Source organism: Homalodisca vitripennis, chromosome 1, assembly GCF_021130785.1.
Source record: "Homalodisca vitripennis isolate AUS2020 chromosome 1, UT_GWSS_2.1, whole genome shotgun sequence".
Classification (NCBI taxonomy): domain Eukaryota; kingdom Metazoa; phylum Arthropoda; class Insecta; order Hemiptera; family Cicadellidae; genus Homalodisca; species Homalodisca vitripennis.
The window spans coordinates 149,687,682-149,711,425 of NC_060207.1; the positions used below are offsets into that span (position 1 = coordinate 149,687,682).

A 23,744-nucleotide genomic window follows, 5' to 3' on the forward strand; every position below is an offset into this window, starting at 1 on the left:
ACAAAAATAAACTAATTGTTAAAAAGAATTTAATATTTTATTTAACAAAACTATATCTGAACATTGATCAACTATGTAAAAATAAGCAGACTCGTCCTCATTACGTTTTTTTAAAGCAAGTCTATTTTGAAATATTGTGTTTGTCTTGCAAAAAGGCAATTAAAAAAATTTTATAAAAAGCATCTTTTTGTTTTAATAAAATTCTTTCCCAGTAAAGGTACAGAGGTTAAACTATATTAACTAAAAAACTTTTTTAATAACCAAGTTTATTACTTAAGAGAGGGTATACAAAACTTATACTTTTGTAAATGGGTACAGTGCTTGAAAAGTTTGATGACCAATGGTGTATACATAGTTTTAAATTCAATGGTGAAAACCAATGCTGGGTATCTTAATCAATTACAAAGTTATTAAGAAAACTGCAACTTTCGAATATGTAATAACATTTTGCTATCACAATTAAGATGGTTGTTAAGACTACAGAATAGTCATATGTTTGTGTATTAATCTTCAGAAAGGAGCTGTTGTACAGTTAAACCTAGTGTACTGTTGGCTAAAACCAATTGACAAGTTTACTTATTTTGGTACATATTAAGGTATGTGCTCTACAAAATAACCCACCTATTGCATTCCATTTACGGCATGTGATATTCATGTAGTTGGAATAAATCTTTATGGATTTTCATTATAATATGACTGCCTGTATGGTCACAATAACAAAAAAGAACTATACTTATTACCTTTAATAGAGATTCAGAATTTAAAGTCATTTTGTGATGTAATGTGGATTTTTAGTGGATTTAAAAACTGTAAAGCAGTAATTTTCAATCAGATTTTGGGTAAAACCTCAGGTTTGGTCATAATCGGGCTTTAAATGAAAGCTACCCTTTTTTTGGTGAAACCCAGATTAGTTGCTTGATCCACGGCTTCCACCCTCCTTTTTTATATTTAATGGAAATCAAGTCCAAAACTTTGGAATTAATCAATAAAATCACTGTCAGTTTTTGTAAATTATTATTTGCTAACAGCCCCAGAACAGTGATGTTGAGAATTGACTTCACCTTGGGACTTTGCTCCCTTGGCTACAAACACGTTTGCTACCAATAAGTTAGCACATAAGTCATAGAATATGCATGTTAAGTTTGAATAATACCAATCCAATAATAAGATATCCAGACCAGTCACTTGACTCCCTGTTTCCATCCAAGGGCTTGGCCCGTCTGGTCACATAAGATTGAAATCAGGCCACATTCTTGGGATGTTTCTGTAAATCATTATGCCACAGTTTGTTATGTTGGCTTGAATATACAACCCATTATATGATAATTATTGCTGAATTTAGTTTTGTTCTGAGGTATGCTCCTTGAGTTGAATACCGAACTCAAGATGTGGATTTATAAGGGGATACTTTATACCAATTTTGAAGAAAATCAAACTATAAATGCAGTCACTAGAGTAATTATAGACGGACAGACAAACTTTTACACTTCTATTCCTACATTCAGCCAAATATATACTAAATCAATAATGAATATCATTAACTTTAACACTTTTTATAATGCATATATGAATTAGATGATGTATTCCTAACACTAAGTATTGTATGTTATGTACATACACAGATCTTATAGTATCAATAATGGCTTAACCTATGAATACTGTTAACAAATTGTATAATGTAACAAATAACTGACAGTATTAGGATGATAGATAGTCTAACAATCAATTTTAAATTAATATAAATTCTTGCAGGAGGTGAGAACCACCCCCACTGGATTATAGGTAATAAAAATAAAATTAAAAAGCTTTCAAGGATGTTTTTAGATTAATTTGGGTTATTTTTTCTCTTTCACCAAAACTTGGAATAGAAGTTAAGGCAAACAACGAACTATTAGAAAACAATATACAATATTCATTCTCTAAAACATTTTAACCTTGTCCATATGATGAATGGTGAAGACCTTAAAATATTAATATTAGGTATTAAATATTAGTACATTTTACTTTTAATATTGGACAGCCTCCTTCCAAAGCATATAAATTAATATTTAAATTAAATATATTATCTTACAATTACTCTGTACAACTACAATTAAATTTCAAAATATTAAATGTTTCCTTGTTCTCCTAAAATGTATGTTAATTTTTTATAAATAATAGAAAATTTAAAATATTTTATTTAATAATTTTTAAGGCAAATCATGTTCAAAATCTTTGGGTTCAGTCTTTATTAATGTTCTTTCACCTAAGGGTTCAAAAATATAGATATTACTATTTCAACATGTTGAATTGACCTCTCCCAATTTTAGAAAAAAAAGAACACAGTGAAAAATACTTTTAAAATAAGCTTAGAATTGCTTAATGAAGATATCCTAAAGTATTTTATTTGCTTTATTTCAATCTAACAGGCTAGAAGGGAAGAGAATATTTGTACTTGACTTAACATCAAAACTCCAGTTTTCAATTGGATGCCTTTTTTATCTGGGCTTTATCCATATACAGTATATAGGTTACCGTTGTTTACTATGGATATTGGAGTACTCTTATTTAACATAATTTACTATTGCTATTGGAGTACTTTTAGTTAACATTGTTTGCTATAGGTAATGGAGTACTCTAGGTTACTATCGTTTACTATAGCTAGTGGAATTTTCTTAGTTAATATTGTTTGCTACAGCTAGTGCATTACTCTAGTTAACATAGTTTACTACAACTAGTGAAGTAGTTAAACTTTGGTACCTACAAAAATTATAAAACCAAAAAGTGTTGCCTCAAATAACAACAAAATTTTTGGCACCTTTTTTGGTAAGATCGGATGAAAATAGTCGAGGTCAGCCAACACAGTTTTATTTTTTAATTTAAATGGATATCATGTAAAATTATTCTTGATTTAATTTAGTCTCTATAAGTAGACCCCCTGACACATACTGTTCCTTTCAACTCACCTTATGATAGTTATTTAACACACCAAAGGTTAACTTTGTTTACTACATCCAGTGAAGTCCTCCTAGTTAACATTATTTACTACAGCTAGTGAAGTACTCTTAATTAAACATTCTTTACAAAGAAAGAGAATGTTTTTAATTTAAAAATATAAAAAGTGTTTATTTGCTTGAATAATGACTTTATGTTTTAATACTTTAAAACTTATTTAACTTTCATTATCTGTCATGTCTGGTGGATGTCCCAATAAAGAAGTAATTAATGTTTCTTGAATCAGAGCGTTGCCACTGTATCTTCTCTAATACACTATATCAAAAGAAATTGTATTATATTGGCTCAGAAAATAGATTTTGATGTCTAGTTGGAAATATTTATTTTTTGGGGGAAATTTTTATATATTTAAATACCCTAGTTTGAAAGGGTATGTTTAGTAAAAAAGTCATTCTGTTAATCCTAGATATCACGTAGGTGGTTTAATTTTTGTGAAATTTGGCATGTAACTGTGACTTTTAAGCATCTGTAGGGTGTTTTTTTTCATTTTTTTATTTGAATTCTTACTAACTGGATTACATTTTTAGTTCAAATCCAAGGCTTACTAAGAAATGGCTTCAGAAATTTCTATTATATTTCCACCATTTATAGCCAGTTAGATAGTTAACAAACAAACATAAACTACATATAATTAATTAACATTCTTGATAAGAAGTTGTAAAGATTGATATGATTCTAGGGAAATTCAGTTTGCCCACTCATCTTGTGTATGCCTCCATATTGATTTTATTTTAAAATTTGTTTGAGACTGTAAATCAAATAAAAGTGATTGTACAGAAATGAAATTTTCAGTAAACCAACACTTTTAACCCATTAGATAGCTATGAATTACTACATACCCAACTCCCCAAAATATATTGTTCAAAAGTCATGAGATAAATTTGTATTTTGGATTAATGACATAATATAAGACCGAAAATGTTCTCAAAACCATTAAATTGTCAGGACAATCTTGTCATGGGGGTTAATTTATTCAATTTGTGTACCCCAGGATGGATAATTTCACAAAAATGTCATAATTAATATCCCCCGCCATTACAAAACTTTCTCAATACTGAGCACAAGGCTAAATTTATAAAAATGGTATTTTTTACATCTCAGACCATTTCTTTTTCTTAAAAGGTCTTTATTTTATCTACTTGAAACAGTTGTACAGAAACATATTGAGTATGTCGCCAGAGTTGATTAAAGTTTGTATTTACTGTGTTAAGTTCACTTTATTTGAATTTGATATCTTAATTGTACTCAAAGATTTAGTATAGCCCATCTCCATTATTTTCTTTAATCAGATTGTCATTATGATGTAAAGGACAATCTACACTTAAACATTGATTCTACCATAAGTACAATCCAATGATAACAAACAGTTATAAAGAAGATCTGTGTGAAAACTATTCGTTATCATTGATAATTAAGAACAAAATGAAGCATAACTTTTAGAAGTGGAGCTAGATGTGGAATGTGAAGCGGGGAAAGGTTCTCCGGCTTCTAAAGGAAAGAACAATCGAAGACGAGTGCAGGCGGTATCAATGGTCAAGAGTGTAAATGAAGGATGGCGTGTCAAGTGCTAGTGCCAGTGGGTTGTGGGAAGGGAAGCACGAGGACCAGAGGACGAAGGACCAGAGGAACAAAAACGGCGGGAGTGGAAGGGAGGGGGGAGGGCGGCAGCGCGCGCTAGTCAGTCTCTGATCAGTAGTGTCGAGTGTAGGGGCGGCCAGCTCCAGCTATGGACCTGTTCAAGAGGTAAGACGTCGCGCCGGTCATGCTTATACATGCATTATTAATTTAAAGAGATTTTTACACTAAATTATGAAAATTGTAAATTTTTGGGCTATAATCATTTATTCAAAATTTTAAATTTTGTTTAATGGATTAAAACGTGATTTTAAAATTCCAGATTTGAACAGTGGCGCAGGATCAGTTTATACAGCTTCACAACAATGTAGACCAATAAATCATTTAGACCACTACTATGAAAATTTGGGATTAAATACAAAAATTACTATTTTTAATACTTTAATGTCAAACTATAACGTCTACGACTGTTTATGAAAGTTGTATATACCCAACGTAATTAAATATATATTTCGTTATCAGTAGTGGTAAACATTGTTCATTTTAAAAGAGTAGAACAGTTAGTTATTTGAGTAAATTTGCAAATTTTTAGCAAACAACGCATAGGTTAATATAATTTATCATATTTCTGGTTCCAATAGGCTATAAGAGTACCCTTTCGATGACATGGAACGCTGTAAAAGTGTTCAACGTATTAGAGCATTTTAGCTTTGAACGCTGGACTTCAGAAGGGTACCACTTTAGCCAAGGCTTCCAGTAGTTCGAACTTCATGTAAAATATTCCTCGATTACCGTTTATTGGCAATTACACATGTGTCGATTTACATATACACACTCGTAATAACGTCAGTAGTTCTTGTATAAGGGTTAATACAACACTAACTCGTGTTAGGAATACGTGTTTAGGTAGCTGTAACTACATCGAGCAATATTATAAACTATGCAATATTTCTTTATAAAAATCCGCATTTTTGTATTGTATTTGTTAAGACGTATCCGCAAATAGCATACTTCTTAAATGACACTTTATCGGTGATATAATACATTTTTTGTTTCCTGTTTCTATTACGCTCTACATTACACTTCCTGAAAAATTATCAATGTTGCTTACTTCTCTGAAAGAAGATTAAGCAAATAGAAACGCTCTTATAAATATATTATTGATTTACAACTGATTCAAAATGTGTGGATTTATATCTGATGTTTGATTTATGAATTGGGGAAACAAGAAACTCATTTAAGAGAACACATGTTTAAACATGTATTTATTCATGCAAGAGTAATGCAGTACAACCATATATTATAATGGTAATTGAGTCTTTGAGTTAGTCTATTTGTGTTTACTAAAATACAATAAGTTATTCTTCAAAAACAAGACATTCACAAATAAAATGAACCACACAACTGATCAGTAAAAAGGCTCTAATCATATTACTACATAAAAGTATCACCAGTTTCTCGTATTAAGAAGTGTACATCAGTACATTCCAAAAAATCTTATTTGAATTAATCTGATTGAATTCAAGCAGTGAAAAATCACACATACTAACTGACGACGTCTTAATATAGTGTAATACTCTATGATTGATTTGTGATTTACATTTTTGCCTTCAAATAACTGACTGTAAACGTTGTAATGCAACAGTAGGTGCATTAAAGCTTGAGTTTCGTGAAATAGTTTTGGAGGTACAATATTTTAAAATGCCATTCGTTGACATTTATAGCATTAACTATAAAAATATATTTTAAACGAGCTCTTTCTGTGTCAACAGGAATATTTGTACATTTATTTTGGTATCATATATATTCTTGCCGAGATTTATTTCACTCATTACGTGTAAAAACTATGGAACTGTAAGTTTAATAAGGATCCCGAACCGCATAAACTACGATTTAATGATTTTTAAATAATTTGATAACCCTCAGAGTAGCTTGTCAATGTTCAAATAAACGGGTGCATCGTTTAGCATTTGCCAGCAATGGCACGTTGGGGAAGGAGTCTGCTGGAATTTGTGCTACCACTTTTGCACTTGTGCCTCGCTGCTGCCGGCTAGAATGGAGCGGGAGCGGGCGCGTCTGTGTGGCATGTGTCGCCCGCTACAGAGCCCCAAGTTCCGAGAAGCAGCGGATCCTCTGGGCCCTCATTATCCCAAAACTGCGCTTCTGTCCTTCCAGCCTTTGACGAAAACTAATAACTGCGATAATGCTATCTCCAAACAACGAAACTGGCTCTCGATCTTCCTCGCAATCCTTCCGCTCCCTCTTCCTCTCGTGCAAGCCTTCCACATTTGGAAGTGTCAGTTTTCTTATTGTTATGTCACTACGGATTGTATAGATTTTATATTTATAAAAAGTTATTACTTAGATCTGCATTTCATTAACACTGTTCTCTCGTTGTTTAAACTGGTAACGTACAATCTGTAAGTAAACCATCCACAGGCATTCATACCAAACATTTAGCGATTCCTATCCCTCTGATTGCTTTAAGAGACTTGTCTTACTAGCAGAATGTAGTAGTAACTCTCTTTCGGGCGTTATAGCTAGTGAATGCAGTGTTAGTGCAGCCTAGTGTTGTCGGGAGCAATACTAAGAGGGATGTTTGTAAAAAAAAACAAAAACAAATTACTTATAGTACATTATAATATTTCTTATAGTACCGTCTGTATATTATGACTAGTGCTAGGGTAGTCTAGTATTATCGGAAGTGGTACTGAAAGGGTTATACGACAGTAATGGTTAACTCTGGTAGTATATGATGTTTATGATGGTACTTGCTATAGTACCGTCTGCTATGGTTTGTCAATGCAGGATGATAAAGTAACCTATCACTAAATAAGATTATATCAGACAATATCTTACTAGCTGCGTCTGGAGTCCGTGTTAGTTTTGTGGTACGGTAATCTTATAATACCTGTTACGGCTCAGAGAATGAACGTATGGACTACAATGTACGTGTTATTTTACTAGTGGTTATGACGTAACTTTAAAATATTCACTACTTGGATACAATTGGCCGTGCTTTCTGTTCAACTTCAGATACCTTTAACATTACGGTTTATTACTTAGCGTATGAAATATTTGCTTTACTTCAATGATTGTTTATGACAAGGTTAATCTATACAAACATAACTGGCTAATGTAGTATTTGGAAAGAACAATTATGTATGTGAAAAATGAACTTTGGGGATATTTTATACGTCCACTTTTCAGAGGTACTGAATTTAGCTGAGTTATGCGATTCCTCTCTTATGGAAACTATCGGTCGAAGGTCACAATGGCTCTTCTGGTCCCGAAATCCAGCTTCCTCGGATTTGCTCTAGGGCTTCCTGGCTGGAAATTCTGTAATGCCCGGTATCTATACTTCTGAGTTGCTGATCACTCCTAGTTCACTGGGTACCGCGTTCGCTAGATCCACTGAGTATCTATTACCTGGTGGTAATGGGTTCTTCAGGATACACCTTAACCGCAGAGTCCTGTTTTGTGGGTTTCTTGGTTTACTACTGCTCAAATCTTCGACCCTCAGAGGTCGACACGTCAGTATCAAACATTTAAATTTGGAGCGTTTTAAATACTATTTTCATGTTTTTGCGCCTATATTTTTAGATATAATGACAAATGGAGGCCCTCCTCCACAATATCATCTGATCAATTTGGTTTCTGATCACAGTTAATGATTGATGTGCTTTCTCTAGGCTTATTCGTCTCTCCTGCATTATATGAATCTTCTTGATAAAAAACGTACGTGTAACTTTTCAGTTCTGGGTATAAATAACATCGAAAATATATTTTTGAGTTTATGTTCTCAAACTTTATGTCCTATTATTTTGTTTTGTGGTTCTGATAATTTTATATTGCCTCTTCCACCCATGTGATACAGATAAGGATAAGACAGTCACGTGTTGGCCAGATGTACACATGAGTTAGCTATCGAGCTGTTATTACATTAATGTTTCGTTCCCACATTGCAAAAACCATGGTTGCCAACAACATATAGATAGATATCTTGACGTCAAAATGTAATAATCTCCGTATGTCACATCAGTTGGTTCGTATAATCGTTATGGATCAACAGTTATATTGTTTTGATGAGCTTAAGATAGCCGTCTTAGTTACAAGAAACATAAGGACTCGCCGTGTTTTACCTTATAACTTTATGAATGTATCAGTTTTTATTTGAAAGCTCAAAATATTAATTTTGATCGTTCACTTAAATAATGAATAATATTTAATGCTATTAATTTATAAATGCAGGACTATAAATTAAGTAGTAATATTAAAGTCCTAAAATTTAACTTTTCTTAGTGAAAAGTTCTTCATCCCATTGTAGGTGGTTTTAGATTATAATAATACCTACTATCTTTACAATGCTGTAATTAGTTTTACAGTAAAGATGTACAATGTATGTTTATTTTCAATATTATTTATTTTAGTGTTTCTATACTGTATTTTTTAATCAATATGTTATACTTTCGTTTTTGCAATATTGTGTTATAGTGTAATAATGAAAAAATTTTTGTATTATGGTATATCGAAACGCTTCTAAGTACTTAGGGCAGTAATATTATACTGTCTTAGATTTATTAAATGATGCCTTAAAATTAAGCGTTCATTAAAAATATATCTTCAACTTTTTTAATGCAGAGTATTAGTATGATTGTTTATATGGGGGGGGGGGAAGTGGAATAGAAATGTTATAATTGAAGTTTTCAGTATTTGGGGGATTTTAATAAAAATGCTATCATTGATGTTTTAAGTTCCAAATTGAGCACAGTATGTCTGATGATGTGGCAATATAAGTGAACTATATACAGTGAACGTTCTTATATACAAATAATTGGTGAATAATAACAATTCCAGAAATACGCGATAGACTATAAGTTAATTAAATATAAAACCTCAAATGGTACAACTTAATTTATTTTTTTGTATATAGCTATGAGAAATATAAAGAAACTCATTAACAGTTTAATGGACACTTTCAAATATTTAATTATCTATGAGATTTTAAAGTAAACGTGAATGTATTTGCATTAGTTTCCACCGACTATTTAACTTGTAGTACGCACCTGAGTTCCGCTATCCATATCTTCACGAAATCGCACACTTATTGTAAGTCGTAATTAATTGAAATCTTGTTCACAGTAAGTCTGACGCCTTCATTTGGCAGTACGCAATTCAGATACACAGAGATAGCCAAATGAAGTTCCTCAGCCTACCGTCTGCGCTTGCCGATTATACCGAGTCTCGTTTTATGGAGCTGTTCTTTATGGCATTCCAAACGCTGCCGTCAATCTCTTCTTTGGCTTTTACGATGTTTTTTGGTACTTCACGATGTTCTATACGATCGGAACTCATTGCACGTTTATTGGCTTGTGCATACTGGATCAAATTTAATGTTATGCCCACAAACTTGTTTTCTATACAGTATGAGTTTGCAATAACGTAATACCGCATATAAAGCGAAATACGCTATGCTGGCAGTGAATATGATAAATAGAGTATATGAGTATAGAGTTAGTAGACACGTGTACCAACGAAATAGCCTAAATGTGTTTTTATGATAACATAACACTAATAATAGGTATAATAGAGCTGGACGTTGTTGTTTGGATACTGGCATTGGATTTCACACAGTTTTAAATTTGGAACGATTTTTGCTTAAATTTATCCTTAGACGCCACATTTGGAGGACAAAAATCGTTTAATTGAATAAACATAAAAACAAAAGATAAAACAAAAAAAGATTCCGGTAGGGATTTTAAATATTGAAGAATGACATGTAGACATTGGAGTAGTGGCAATTATCTCGTATAGTTTTAAAAATATTTACTTGAAGTCTTAAAAAGTAATTTGAGCAATTTTTAACTTTCTTACAGTGTTTTTAGTTACATGTCCCTTAGCAATGTAAATGGTCGAAATACTCGAGTTGGATCGTCATCTGTAACTTATCCACAAAACTGTGTAATAGATAATTTCGTGTAAAGAATCTAAAAACTATTGACAGTTTCTCGTTTTGTACTAAAGTAAAAAGTTGAATTGTTTTAATAACAGGAACATAAAAGAGTTATTATATTTCAAAATCATCATTGGCAACATTTTGTATAATAACTTATATTTATTGTAACTAATTTGATAATTTTTACATTTATATTCACCAAGGATATAAGAAACTTGTATAGTACAAAAATAAGAGATTATTATAAAATATTTTAAACAACGGGCTTAGATAATCACATCTAGCATTGTCCTTGTTATTTTTATATATTGATTGTATAGTTATTTATTGTTTAAGTTGTGTGTAAGATTTAGACGAGAGTTAATACTTATTACGATAAATAAGCAAATCAAATCTGTTCACTTTTGACACTTGTATTACCCTATTCCGGGAGATACATTCAGATGCATAACTATATCGAGTTTTCTGACATATTATATGTAGGATTTTCAATCATAAATATAAATATAACCTTATATAACCTACTAATATAATCGAGGTTGGAATTTTTATTGGATAATATCAATATTATGCACATGTTGACTGATATGGGGGGGGGAGGTACGGTGATTTATTCACAACAATAAAATTGCTGTTCTAGGAAACATTTTTATTCAAGACCTTTTTTAACCCCATTGAAATGAGGAGATAAAAATGGTTTCTGACTTTCGGAGGATCTGTTAATTATTACATTTGGAAATCGGATGTTGTAAATAAAAATCATTGCATCAGATTTCAAATGCTAACTTCTATTACAAAATCCAATAAAATTTGAAAGGTGATATGACTTATTAGCGTATACTTGGGAATGAGATTTAATGACGTCACGCTCGTGTATTTTACACGCGCCAGTGTTAAACTCCAATGTTATAATAATTCCTTTCATAATTATTGCGGTATTAGGTCCGTGCTAATATATTATAAAGTCCCATTACAGGTAATATATGCGTATATACTCATATGCAGGACGTTATTGCACGTTATGTAGGCGTATGTATATGCCCTTTCAACACGTGTTTTACGGTACCAAGAGATAAATATAATGTGGATATCCGTGGGATCAGCAGCAATGTGGTAGGTTATGTGCGTCGTATGAGCACAGATTTTAAGACTGCTGAGATTATAATAAAGCCGCTATAGATAAAATACAACTTTATATGCCAATACTTACTGTGCAAGAGTTTCAAGCGAGAAATATAGGTAAGTGTGACCTGGAATGTGCGTGGGTGTCTGGGATAGTCTTGTAATTAGTACTCTGCTCTCTAGAAAGTGTCATTAGTTAGCAGTTCAGTGACAACGTGCAGCCGGACACGACAGCTACGATCTTTTAACGTTTATTTGTAATATCAAGGACAAGTTGGGAGTCTACTAAAATGACTTTACTAACACTTATTAACCGTGTTAGTTACTAATCGTGTTAGTTTTAATCGTATAAGTTTCTTTTATTGAACTTGATATCATAATCGTAAAAATTTAAAATGTAATATGTGATAATAATAGCGTCTGCATTTATTATGAAACTGTAAAAGCCCCTGTCCTTAAAATTTATCGAGTGATAACACTTATAGATCTACAGTATGTAGTCACTCGCTCTTGGACACCCATACACATATTTTTGAAAACGAAACGCTTCTGATATCACATAACTCTAAAACAATGGTTAAAACATTTCTCGTTTCACTCTCATTTTATTTCCCATTGTTCACTTTTAACGAAAAGTGTTTTATAGTGTTGCACTGTTTTAACAGATGGGAAGTGTCTGAAGACACAGTGTCGGTAGATATTGCCGCGTCTGATCATTCTTCGACAAGACGTGGCGGGGTGGCCATTGTCCGCAGGGGCATTCAGAAAGGCGTAAAATCAGAGCCAAGGTCGGTCTCGCAAATTGAGCAGACAGACTGGCGGCAGACAGTCGCAGTGGAGAGATAAGAGCAAGTATAGTGCGTGTATAGTAGGAGCGGTAAACTACCAGCAGCTGCTTGCTCTCTCTGCTGGGCGAGAATAGCCATGACATGATTTTAACATGTGGCGTTGGCGTTGGCTTTGACATTGGCATTCTTATACGGTTACTGTGACAGCATTTCTCGCGCTTCCGTTACTGGGGAACTGTTCAGGATTCTGGTATCCGCTGTTTGGACCAATCGACGGTGTTTGTGTACCAGCAGCGTTCTAAACACGTACTTGAGTAATGAATAGTACTCCTTCATGTTAAAGTCTTAAGTCAACAAATTTATTGGAACATAGAAATGATTCTCTTTCTTATTAGGTTATATTGTCATCGTTATAAGAACTAATGGTATAAGTATGACTTATTCTTTGTGCTCATATTAAATTCAGTTACTGGTGGTTACACAATACACCCATTTAACAAATGTTGTCACAATTTATTAGAGTAATTGACAATGATATTACTATTAAAGTAAATATTGTTTGAATTAAAATTGTACAGTAGATGGTGATTAAAAAGCTCCGTTGTTCTCTCTTTCCCCTAATGTCGATGATTTGATAAAAAATAATAGTTTTTAATATTGCCACACGGTCTTCCTGCTCAAGAAGTCAATTTAAAAACAACTATTCGCTAACAGACATCTGTCTAATGAAGAAAATCTACATATTTAACCAAATTATGATGATTAGCATAATACTGTATAATTGTTTATGAAGCCAAACCGTATACTATACTATTGCATAGAACTACGCATTTCGACTTTTACACCCACAGAAATAACATTCTACAGTATTGAATTATAATTAACTTGCAATGGTTATTAAAATAACTTTGAATAATTTTCTTTGTTTATGTTTAAATTGCATCTAAAATTAAAACAACTTTATTAAATTATAATTTTAGTAACTGCTTCATTTGCTTGTGCACTAACTTTGCTATTACAGAGGAACATATATATTTCCTTGAAGCGAAAGAATGCTCTGAATAATTGTATAAAATATTCAATAAGACCATATCCGTACGAAACATATTTTATATCCTAAAATACCAGACATAGCTAATTGTGATGTTAAATTAGTGGTGAGATATCGTTTTGCTTTCATAACAAGCCGATAGATGGTGTTCAATCGACACCTAATTAACGACCCGCCTTAAATGGCGATGATAATGACTGCTAATTGCTCATTCGTCTGTAATCACACTTTATATGGTTGTTCAACCGTGAAATCCGATTATCTTCATGGTTGGATCTGATTCCAATCTAGAGTTTTAAACTTTAATACCTGTTTAAAGATATAAACAGGGAGAAATATTACCACAGTAAAAGTCGTTTGGTTTTAAATCAATACGTTTCATTCAGCGATTTTAGTGTAAATTATACCAGACAACTAATTAAGAAGATTTTAATTAGAAAACAATTAATTTCAAAATTGGCAATCCCTCATCTAATTTCATTATTTTTATAGTCATATAAAGAAGAAAAGATTGCATGTTTTTCATTTTGTAGATATAAAAAATAATTAAAACAGTATTTAGATATTATAATTTTGTTCATTTGGTTTTTGTAATATTTCAATTTTGTTTATCACATTTTATACACTTAAAATATAACATATCCAGTACAGTTTCTATGTAAACATAATCATACAGAAAATAAATATGTTCAGAAATCTATATACATTTTGAACGTAGGCTAATGAAAATTACATCAGATTCGTTTTAAAATTTGAAAGTCGTTAAGGATTGCCTGTTTTATATTTGAGGGTGAAGAACACAGAAAAGTAAAATGAAGTCTACGAGTTGTCAAAAGGAACAAAATATGGTTACTATGCCAACATAATATTTAAACACGAGACGTACATTTTCAGTCTATATAACATAATTTGTTGCAATATATTAAATATAATATTAAGAAAATAAATTCAGAACCATCCCACAGTTTTCTATTTGTCTGGATTAAAAAAATTTGAAGTCTTAAATAAGTTGTTAGTAAAAATATGATACGAAGTTTGGGAGAATTGTTCTTCTACAATAATATTTTAAAGTGAAAATAAGATTAAAAAGCCAGGAAATGTGTATTTATTTCTAAAAACTAGGAACTGAACGAGACACGGTTATTGTTATAACCCACATTGAACTCTTGTTACTATGTAAAATACAAAAGCTCATGTAACAAAGAGTTGATTTCATAATGTATATATACAATATATTTGAAAAAAATGTACATGGATGGACTACTGTAGATACGAAAGTTACAGTGATCATTGTAATCATGCGGTATTTCGTAACCGAATGCGTTTTAAGATCATGTGATCCAGCATAGTCGTATAAACACATATGTTAACTAGAATCATAAAATATACTAATTATCATAAGATCATTGTTCAACCGTGAAATCCGATTATCTTCATGGTTGGATCTGATTCCAATCTAGAGTTTTAAACTTTAATACCTGTTTAAAGATATAAGCAGGGAGAAATATTACCTTACAACATAAGATTGTTTTTAGTGTTTCTGGCCGCGATATGAGTGCTACTATCAGCTCATTAATTAGAATATATGAAATTGTCATGTATCATGTAAGATAATTAAACTAAACCGCACAATAATAATACTTTGATTGACTTTCATCCATCTCTTCCCAGTAAGTTCAACATTTTAAGGGTATAATATTCCAAGGACCAGGCCTAAGCATCAACCCATGACTGAAATGACCGTTTATTACGTATCAATTATCGAAGTACAATATATTACGTGAAATATGTATGCTGTGCCTTTTAAAATAGCGAGAAGTCTTTGCAACATATTCTTAAAACCAAAAATATTTGTGAAATAAATATAAATGTTTATATTTTAATAAATTACAAGATAAAGCTATGCGTGACCTGTATATGAGCTATACTGGTGTTATGGCTACGGCTACACATAAGGTTTACTTTTAGCTTTGCACAATGTTTCCGTGTGTGTTATCACTAGTTCTATGGACCCATTAAATCGATAGTATAAATCAAATTTTACATGTCGTTATTGTCACAATCAAAGTAATATATATTCTCTCTTCCATAACAAACCTTGACTTACTGAGACCATTATACGTTTCTTAGTCAAATACAGAATACGATTTATGAGAACTTATGGAAATTCAGCATCGTAATTTAAACCGAGGGAAGATTAATACAGCTTACAGCAATAAAGTGTGATAAACCAAAAAAGGTCATCTTACGAGTTACGTGGCCGAAGATGTCGCGCTAATAAATCGTCCACATTCTCTAACCAAACCTCCTTGAACACGAGGGCTGATATTTTCGGATACCTCCACAATAATTTATTTATTTATTGAGGGAATTTATAAGTGTTAAATGTGAGGAGCGATATTCAGGGTAAATGTACAAGTACGTGCGAAAAGAATAAGTGCGTGAAAATAAATTGTGGTGTTTTATTTTGTAAGGGAAGTGAGAAGGGTTTGTGAAAAGTTTGTAAGAAAAGGAGAAACCAAAAATTGGTGAAGAAAGTTCAAAGTAGAATGAAAATGGTGGTAGACGGAAGTAAAGAAGAGGATCCTCAAATTTTCAAAGAGGTTGAAAAGAGAGAATCGTAGGCGAAAGTAAATATATCGTGGAGTCGTGTGGGAGGAGATAAATAAGATGTTATTGACTGAGCGGTCCTTGGGAACGGGCTTGGTCAATTGTTGAAGAACCAACACACCTAGGATCCTATCAACATCCTGGGAGTGTTCACTGCGTTACGCAATTTCGTAGGTGCAGGCTATCGTAATGCATAGAATCTTTCGACTGAAACAATTCAGAAGATTTATTGATCCTCAAAGCGTGCAGCAATCAGTTTGTTTATAATCGTGCATGTCCAGTTAGTCAAACCTCTCTGTGCAATCACCTATGATTGTAAATCTCCCTCTGCAGTCCTGTCACGCTCAGTGCACTATGAGCAGAAGCTGTTTCAGGATAGATTCTGGTCCGAAACAGTATAATGTATCAGAATGTACAAATTCTTATGTCGAGAGTTCAAAAATAAATGTTCTTTTATTAAAGAAGATAATTTAAAACCAAACGCATTTTTAACTTTATGTTACTATCATGGTGTATCAATTTATCATTAAACATAAGTAATGATTAATCCATTTAGGATACTCTGTAGCTCAGAGGGGCTTGTTAAGATTTCCTTTAGGTTCGGATAATCAGTGTAGATGCGGATCATTTAATGATGGTCTAGTCAATCGAAGACAAGAATTTTTAGTAAAATTCTCTGAAAACCTGCGTCTAATAAGAGAACACAAGAACACGTGCAACTATTAGCTAATTTGTTTTAGATGTATTAGTACACGATTTTGAAGAGGCCATGTTTCGGCTATTTTTATTCGTATTTTAAAATAGCTTATGCTTTTAGAGTCAAAATCTTGAACTAGACTACTACTCTCTGTCCGGAGCACTATCAGTTCTAACCTCATCTTATTGTACCGAATGTCCCCTTACTTTGCATGTTCAGGTTCCCGCGCAGATTTATAGTTTTGTACAATGCACGGCGAGACCTATTTTCTTATATTTAAATCTTTTCGGTGATTCGGTTTTAGATCACATATTTTAAACTCATATCCATCAAGGAGAATCTGAGGGAATTATAGTAAGTCAATGACGTTTTAATACTCATAATTCAGTACTGACATAAATCAATACTTTATATAATACACAAGCGAATAGTCTTATAAACCTGTTGTATTGAGGACATTAACAAGTAAATTCTCTATGGCTAGATTTTATGGATAAAAGACCGCAATATATTCTACTTAGGCAGATATGTGCAGTGTATTGTTTTCATTTGTTTAAATGCTGAATTGCAAATGTAGTGAAATACTGATGTTCACACAGTTGTCCTAGATATCTTGGATCACGGAGTTGAAGTCATATTATGTAAAAACTAGGCGAATTATTAATAGATTCTGTAAAGGACATGTAAAGTCATGAACCCTTTCGAACGGCAAGATTCCTCGAAGTTTCTGGGCGGACTGAAGAACTGCCGCGACAGCCGCGGTCGCCAGACACCGGGTTTATTGCGAACCCTTTAAGGCCAGGAGGGCGGGGGATGCTATAAATCAGTTGGTTCATCACGGGGTGCCTTTATTAGCTGTTATTACACGACCGGTCGGCCAGTGGAGAGGCGGCGGGCGGCGCGCCGGGCAGACTGGGGTAATTGATTCAAATTGTCGGTATCGGCACCGCGGCACCCTACCACCATGTATATCACATATCTAAGGAGTAAGGCGGTGTCGTACAAGAATTTATTCGTAGTGATCACCACCCAGGTAGAAAGCAGGTGTATACAGATCGTTGATGACTTGCTGCAGTTTTTTACTCTGCATTGGTATTTCTCCTCTGTATTTATAATAAATGTGAGAAAGTAACGTATTATAACAAAGAACTGACTAAAATTTAAGATTGCCAGATTGAAAATCGTAGTAGAAGATGAAACCGTTAAAAAATAGCCAATAGTAATAAATGTTCATGTTAGCCTAATTTACCTGATGCAAATAAAACCCTGACATGATAATTAGGAATTCCCAATAAGTTTCCAAACACAAACTTAGAATTTACTTCCATGAACAATGATCAGAGACAAACTGACTTCCATCAGGATTAATTTTCGTAATTACTAATACTTTGGTCCGACCCTAATTGACTCATATACATTTCAATTTTGTAATTATAGACACGTACATTTCAATTAAATTAATTTATCAATATTTCGAACAGTGCAAATTAGCTGCAAAGTCCTGAATTGGAAATAAAACGAAATTCTATCTTCCAAAGACAAATAAACCTATTAGTACGGGGATTGAGATTCCTCGAATAGAGCTCGGACTTAATGACCATAGTAGTCTTTACGGATTCTTAAGTTAAGAAGAGCTTGTTTAAATTATACAATTAATTACACGATCCTATATAACAATCAACATAATTATTTCTAGCATTAAAACGCGTGGCTTCCGTTGCGAGCAAAATAAAAAAAATTGCTTTTGACGCTTTAATTGTGGTATACAACGGGAACGAATTGTTTATCCCTCTACATAAATGGATTCTCTGAACCTATCCATAGTTCACTACACGTGTCGCTTCGTGGTATTGCGTACACATTACTTTTCCTTTACAATACAAACCGCTTGTCACTGTATAACAACACTGCACGACAGCGAGCAATCAAACAAGGCGTGCAGGGACTCGCTTGTACAGTTCACAAAGCAATGCTAGGTGAATGTTTTTACCGTTGATTAATCCGCTGTGGAAAACATACATATATAATGGTTAGTGGAATTCACTTGCATGTTAAATAGAATTCGTTCATCATTATTTACTAAAGCAATCAACATATGATTTTTACATTTGATGATTACTGACAAGACAGGCTAAACATCACACTAGGACAACCAAATACAATCCTAACAAAAAGAAAACTAAAAATTTGTAAAAACAAATTAGATTGTAATTGAGAGAAGAATGGAAATTAAGTCTGAGCAAAACAAAACTTTGCAAGCAGTATTCAAATGCAAAATCATTACGATGACAAGTTTATGCAACAGCTTACTTTTCAACATAAAGTGACTTTGAGAATTACTTGGACTAATTAAATCCTCTAGAATCCTAGACGATGATGTTACTGTATACTGTAATCAGCTTTGATTTATATTTACGAGAAATGTTTGGAGCTCAAAAGGTAAGAATTGTTGAACAGGTTGAAAAAAGTATAATATAACACCAACATCGATGTGTCGTATGACCAGAACCTCTCTCAACACCCAATAGACGCTCTGAAACGAGGTTCCGGTCCCGGGTTTGGTCAAGAGTTGGGTCTAATTAATGATATCAGAGACAAGGACACCGACTCAGACGTCTGCCGCTATTAATTCAGTACAAAGCACCGGCCTTAGGGTCTGAATTACTATTAGAGTAGGGACCTGTGAAATGGGGGTGGGGTGAAGGTGAAGGAACTAGAAAAAGAACTAGACACCCGGTCCTACACGGCTTTTAGACCTAAATTATCCAAGGGCTGATCTGAGCAGGATATATGGGGTTGGCCGCCGAGGACCAGATGAAGATATGTTGGGGCCTCAGGGCGGTGTATGCTATTATCCTGATATTTACAGCTTTATCCTAGACGTGAGAAGAATTAAATATGTCTACGAAATGTTTCTAGTAGTTTTAAATATTCTATCTTGGCGTTCAGAAAGAAAAAAAAACACACAGGTCTCATTGCGACCAGGCATGTGTTAAAACTAACGACGGTGTAAAGTAATGCAACATTAGCGAGTTCTGTTGACTAGCATTAGTAAACTAACTATCCGGCAGTTGACGTCTGTAGGTCTGTGTTGTCTTTTGTTTAGAAGCATCTAGATGTTTCTGTGGATTTTGTAAAATTCGTACTCCTTACTAACTTGAATTAAGTATAATATTAAATTAATTAAATATTTCCACCCTTTGAATGTGTTTGCACAAAAATAAGTACTGTATAAACCGTTGAAAATATTTTGTATTTGCCAAAAAATCTCCCCGTATCTATTCAGATTAGCTTCTGTGTGAGGAAGATTCGTTTTAATTCTACACCCATAAAGATTTTGTACGAGACCCACTCTTCAAACTCAGAGAATTCAACAAAACATGTTTACTTAGAACACGTGTTTTGTAATAAGTTTAAATGGGAATAAAAAGGTCCTTTTCACCTCACTGAGTCGAAGGAAAAGAAGCAGTTATGTATATTCTTCACTCCTTGCCAAACAGAAAAGGTCTACTACAACAGATGGTGATAGTTTCGCGCGCGCGCGTTTGTGTGTGGTATTCGTGACGGTGATAGAATGTCTCCTGTCATAAATAAAGTACGTAGTATTCGTCCCAAACTTTCTATTGGGACAAACAAGTTTTTAAGCAGACAGTAAAAGAGAAACCCTTTCCTTTCGAAGCCTACTTGGTCAACTGCAGGCCGCATTATTTCTAGACTCTCAAGGAACTTAAGAGAAAATAATTTCTTCTCTCAGTTTCCTTAATCGGCAATACTGTTTTCCCGTGTTTCATTATATGTTTTTTGTAATTTGAGAATGCCAAAAAGCTTATGATAATTTATATTACGTGTCCTAAATATTGTAAGTGTTCTAAATTAATAACAAAGATGGAATTTCTTAAAATATATTCAACCTAGAGTACGCATGCATACAAAAGAGTTAAGCCTACAAATTTTTAATTTGTATATAACTTGCACTGAATGGTTACTATATTTTTGGAAAATTAAATACCTCAAGTTCTGACAGTAAGGTATTTCAATCATTTTTACTTTGGAATAACCTTTTTTGAATTCTTAAAAAAGGTTATTACCCCATTAAGATGTAATTTTCGGAGAAAAGAAAAATAGTCGATCGTATTATTCTTGAATAAGTGGTAGGAATTTGAAGAAGTTTGGGAGAAGTTCTACTTTAAGTTCAAAGAAAAACTGGTTGATATGGATATGAAATATTTACAATATGAACACGAAATACGTGACAAGGCTTGTTTTAAAAAGCATGCAGCTCACTATATCCGATGTACATTGTGTAAAGATTACATTTTTACCTAAAGTATTTATTTTAAATATTTTAATATTATTGAATAAAAAATATTTTCTCAACCAAAAGTTGATTGCGCCACTTTACATTTACATTTATTAGATCGTTTACAGTGGTTTTGATCCTTTTAGCATTGTTTTTTAATAAACCAAACAATATAAACGAATGAATAAATATATAATTCACTTATTTCTATAAGATTATGTTTACAATATATTTGTCAAAATATTTGACGCATTTCCCTTGGCATATTATATTCACCAGCTACATTCTTATTCATATTATAATTTAGTCGTTTTTTTGCTTTCATAATTATATATTGTAAAATGATTCAAATTATTCGAATACATGTGTCTTGTTCCCTTATACTAATTTATGTATATGTTACTGTATTTCTACTGCCAACAACCTCACTCCCTAATATCACCAGTTGTCACGGGCTTGTCTACGAAATACTTGGTTCTGATTATTTGTGATTAGTACCGTAATTAATTGTTATATTTCTGTCTCCCGGTGTGAGAACCCGTTAATTGTTTCAGTTACTCCGTCCCTGACATTGACACATGCTGTGATGTCACCACCCCTTCCAGTGGTTTCCCCACAGAGCGGCACCGTTTATTTGTTTATTCCTTCTGCCGCTTTAATTGTTGCCGCTGTCGAATAAATTACCAGTTAATTTGTTGATCTGTTGGTGCACGGCGCGAGTTTGGTTGTGGCAAGTTCAGATTTGTTAGGCTTTGGTACGGTCGGTCGTCTACCTAATTAATTAACTAATTAAGTTGTGTGTGGTTACAGAATTAGTAGTGAATACACCTTTCAGTATGGTTAACATTGTTCAATGCTCATATAGTATTTTAATATCTAATATCTTCATTTAATTTTTCACAAGTACCTACTTTCTTTTTCATAAGTGCCACAAACCTTGAACGGGGTTTTTATAATTATCAGATTATATTAATTTGTTTTGTACCAAATAGGATTTTTTTCAATTATGTATATACTTCTATCATACTAGCAGGTTGTTTCTCTCTCTCTTTATGTAACAGGGTGTTTACGAAATCTCTGAAAATATTTTGAGAATTTGTTTTTAATGTCAAGACAAACAAAATATTGAATCTAAACATGTGTCAAAAATGTTTAGTTTGCAGTATGTCTGTCTGTATGTATAGTTTTAATTTTTTCTATTTAGTTATTTCAGAAACCAGTAAAGATTAAAAATTTCAAATTCAGGACAATTATTTTTCTTTCGGTTTCAAGCAGAAATAAATATTATATTTTTATATTCCGTTTCAATACGGCGGACGGTTGAAGTTCTTGAAACTTAATTTCGTATACAATAATAATATTATGGAATTTACTAAAGTGTAATAGAAGTTGTAAAATCTAATTATAAACATTTGGACACATAAAAAAAAAATCAGCCGACAAATAATGTAGATGAAAGCGTTAACTGTTGTAATGCATGGTACGTCATTGTTTACGTGTTTACAGCACCATTAACTGTGCATTACAGCTGTTGATTGTTATGATCTAGATGTCATAACGTTTGTAGTACATATATATCAAACGTGGTGTTAAGATAATTCGAAACTGGTTTTCCATAATTCATCAATTACATTCTGTACAACACTGTTGAATACAAGTCTACATTGAAACATATGGAGGTACTCATACAGTTTTCAATTCAGGCAAGGATGTTTTCATCACTCTTTAAAACTAAAAAATTCGACTTTATTGTCAAGCAAGACGATCCTTTCCTTGCAAGTAACTAATGCACCAATCGATCCAGTATTAAACAAAGTGTGAAACAACGATTTCATTCAAAACTCGGACAACTGTGACATCCCCATAGTCATATATAATCAACATTATACTCAAATTGATGACTCACCATTACGTGACCAAAAGACCGAGAAGATGTAACGTTCGTCACCTGTAGATTAGCACACAATGCTCAGAACTGTTGCCAATGTTATAAGGTCTGTCTGCTCCTTCACTGGTAGAGCGGACTTCCTGTCCTCAACCCAGTTGTTAATGGTGGAACTCTTGTATAGACGGTTAAAACTTTTCTAACTCAATTTTTGTGTTTTACTCGGCACTTGCAATTAGAAAGAAATAACCTATTTGCAGTGTATAAGTTTGTAGAAATTTAAGTTCTAATCTGCCCTTTCTATTTTTAAAATCTATTCAGGAATACTGGTAGATATGAACATTTTTTTAACAGATCACTATTATACAGTTGATACAGCTGAAAGGAAGATATTAATCACAAATCACAAATGTGAGTCTATTCCTGTCATTCCTTGATGTGAAAGACCACTGGGAGATTTCTAAGGAATACTATAGTAACATTACGCCGAACTTCATTACATTCTATTTCAAACTCTGTTGTGTGGAACTTCTGATCTCTTAATCAGAAGGAGGGGTCTTCTATTTTTAATTGGCACTGGATTTGATCTCTCTTTTCGTCTTCTCAAACGAGACTATTTATATGACTTCCAGTAAGTGAGCTAGGCGGAATGTTGGAAAGTGATCAAGTGAACAGGAAATTAGTTTATACTTGTACAAGATTGATGTACTTTTGTGTTATAAGTGATTGCAATGTTTCATTTATAAACTCTACTATGTAACTTGGA

At 32.9% G+C, this 23,744-nt stretch overlaps 1 protein-coding gene across 4 annotated transcripts in view; it reads left to right on the forward strand.

Moving 5' to 3' along the window:
- Positions 1-4,622: 4,622 nt before the first annotated feature.
- Positions 4,623-23,744, forward strand: part of LOC124373818 (papilin) — a 195,166-nt gene continuing 176,044 nt past the window's right edge. For all 4 annotated transcript variants that reach the window (XM_046832168.1, XM_046832153.1, XM_046832155.1 and 1 more), the window contains exon 1: positions 4,623-4,737. In XM_046832168.1, the coding sequence (XP_046688124.1) occupies positions 4,721-4,737 (17 nt within the window). In that variant the 5' untranslated portion in view covers positions 4,623-4,720. The remainder of the gene's footprint in view (positions 4,738-23,744) is intronic.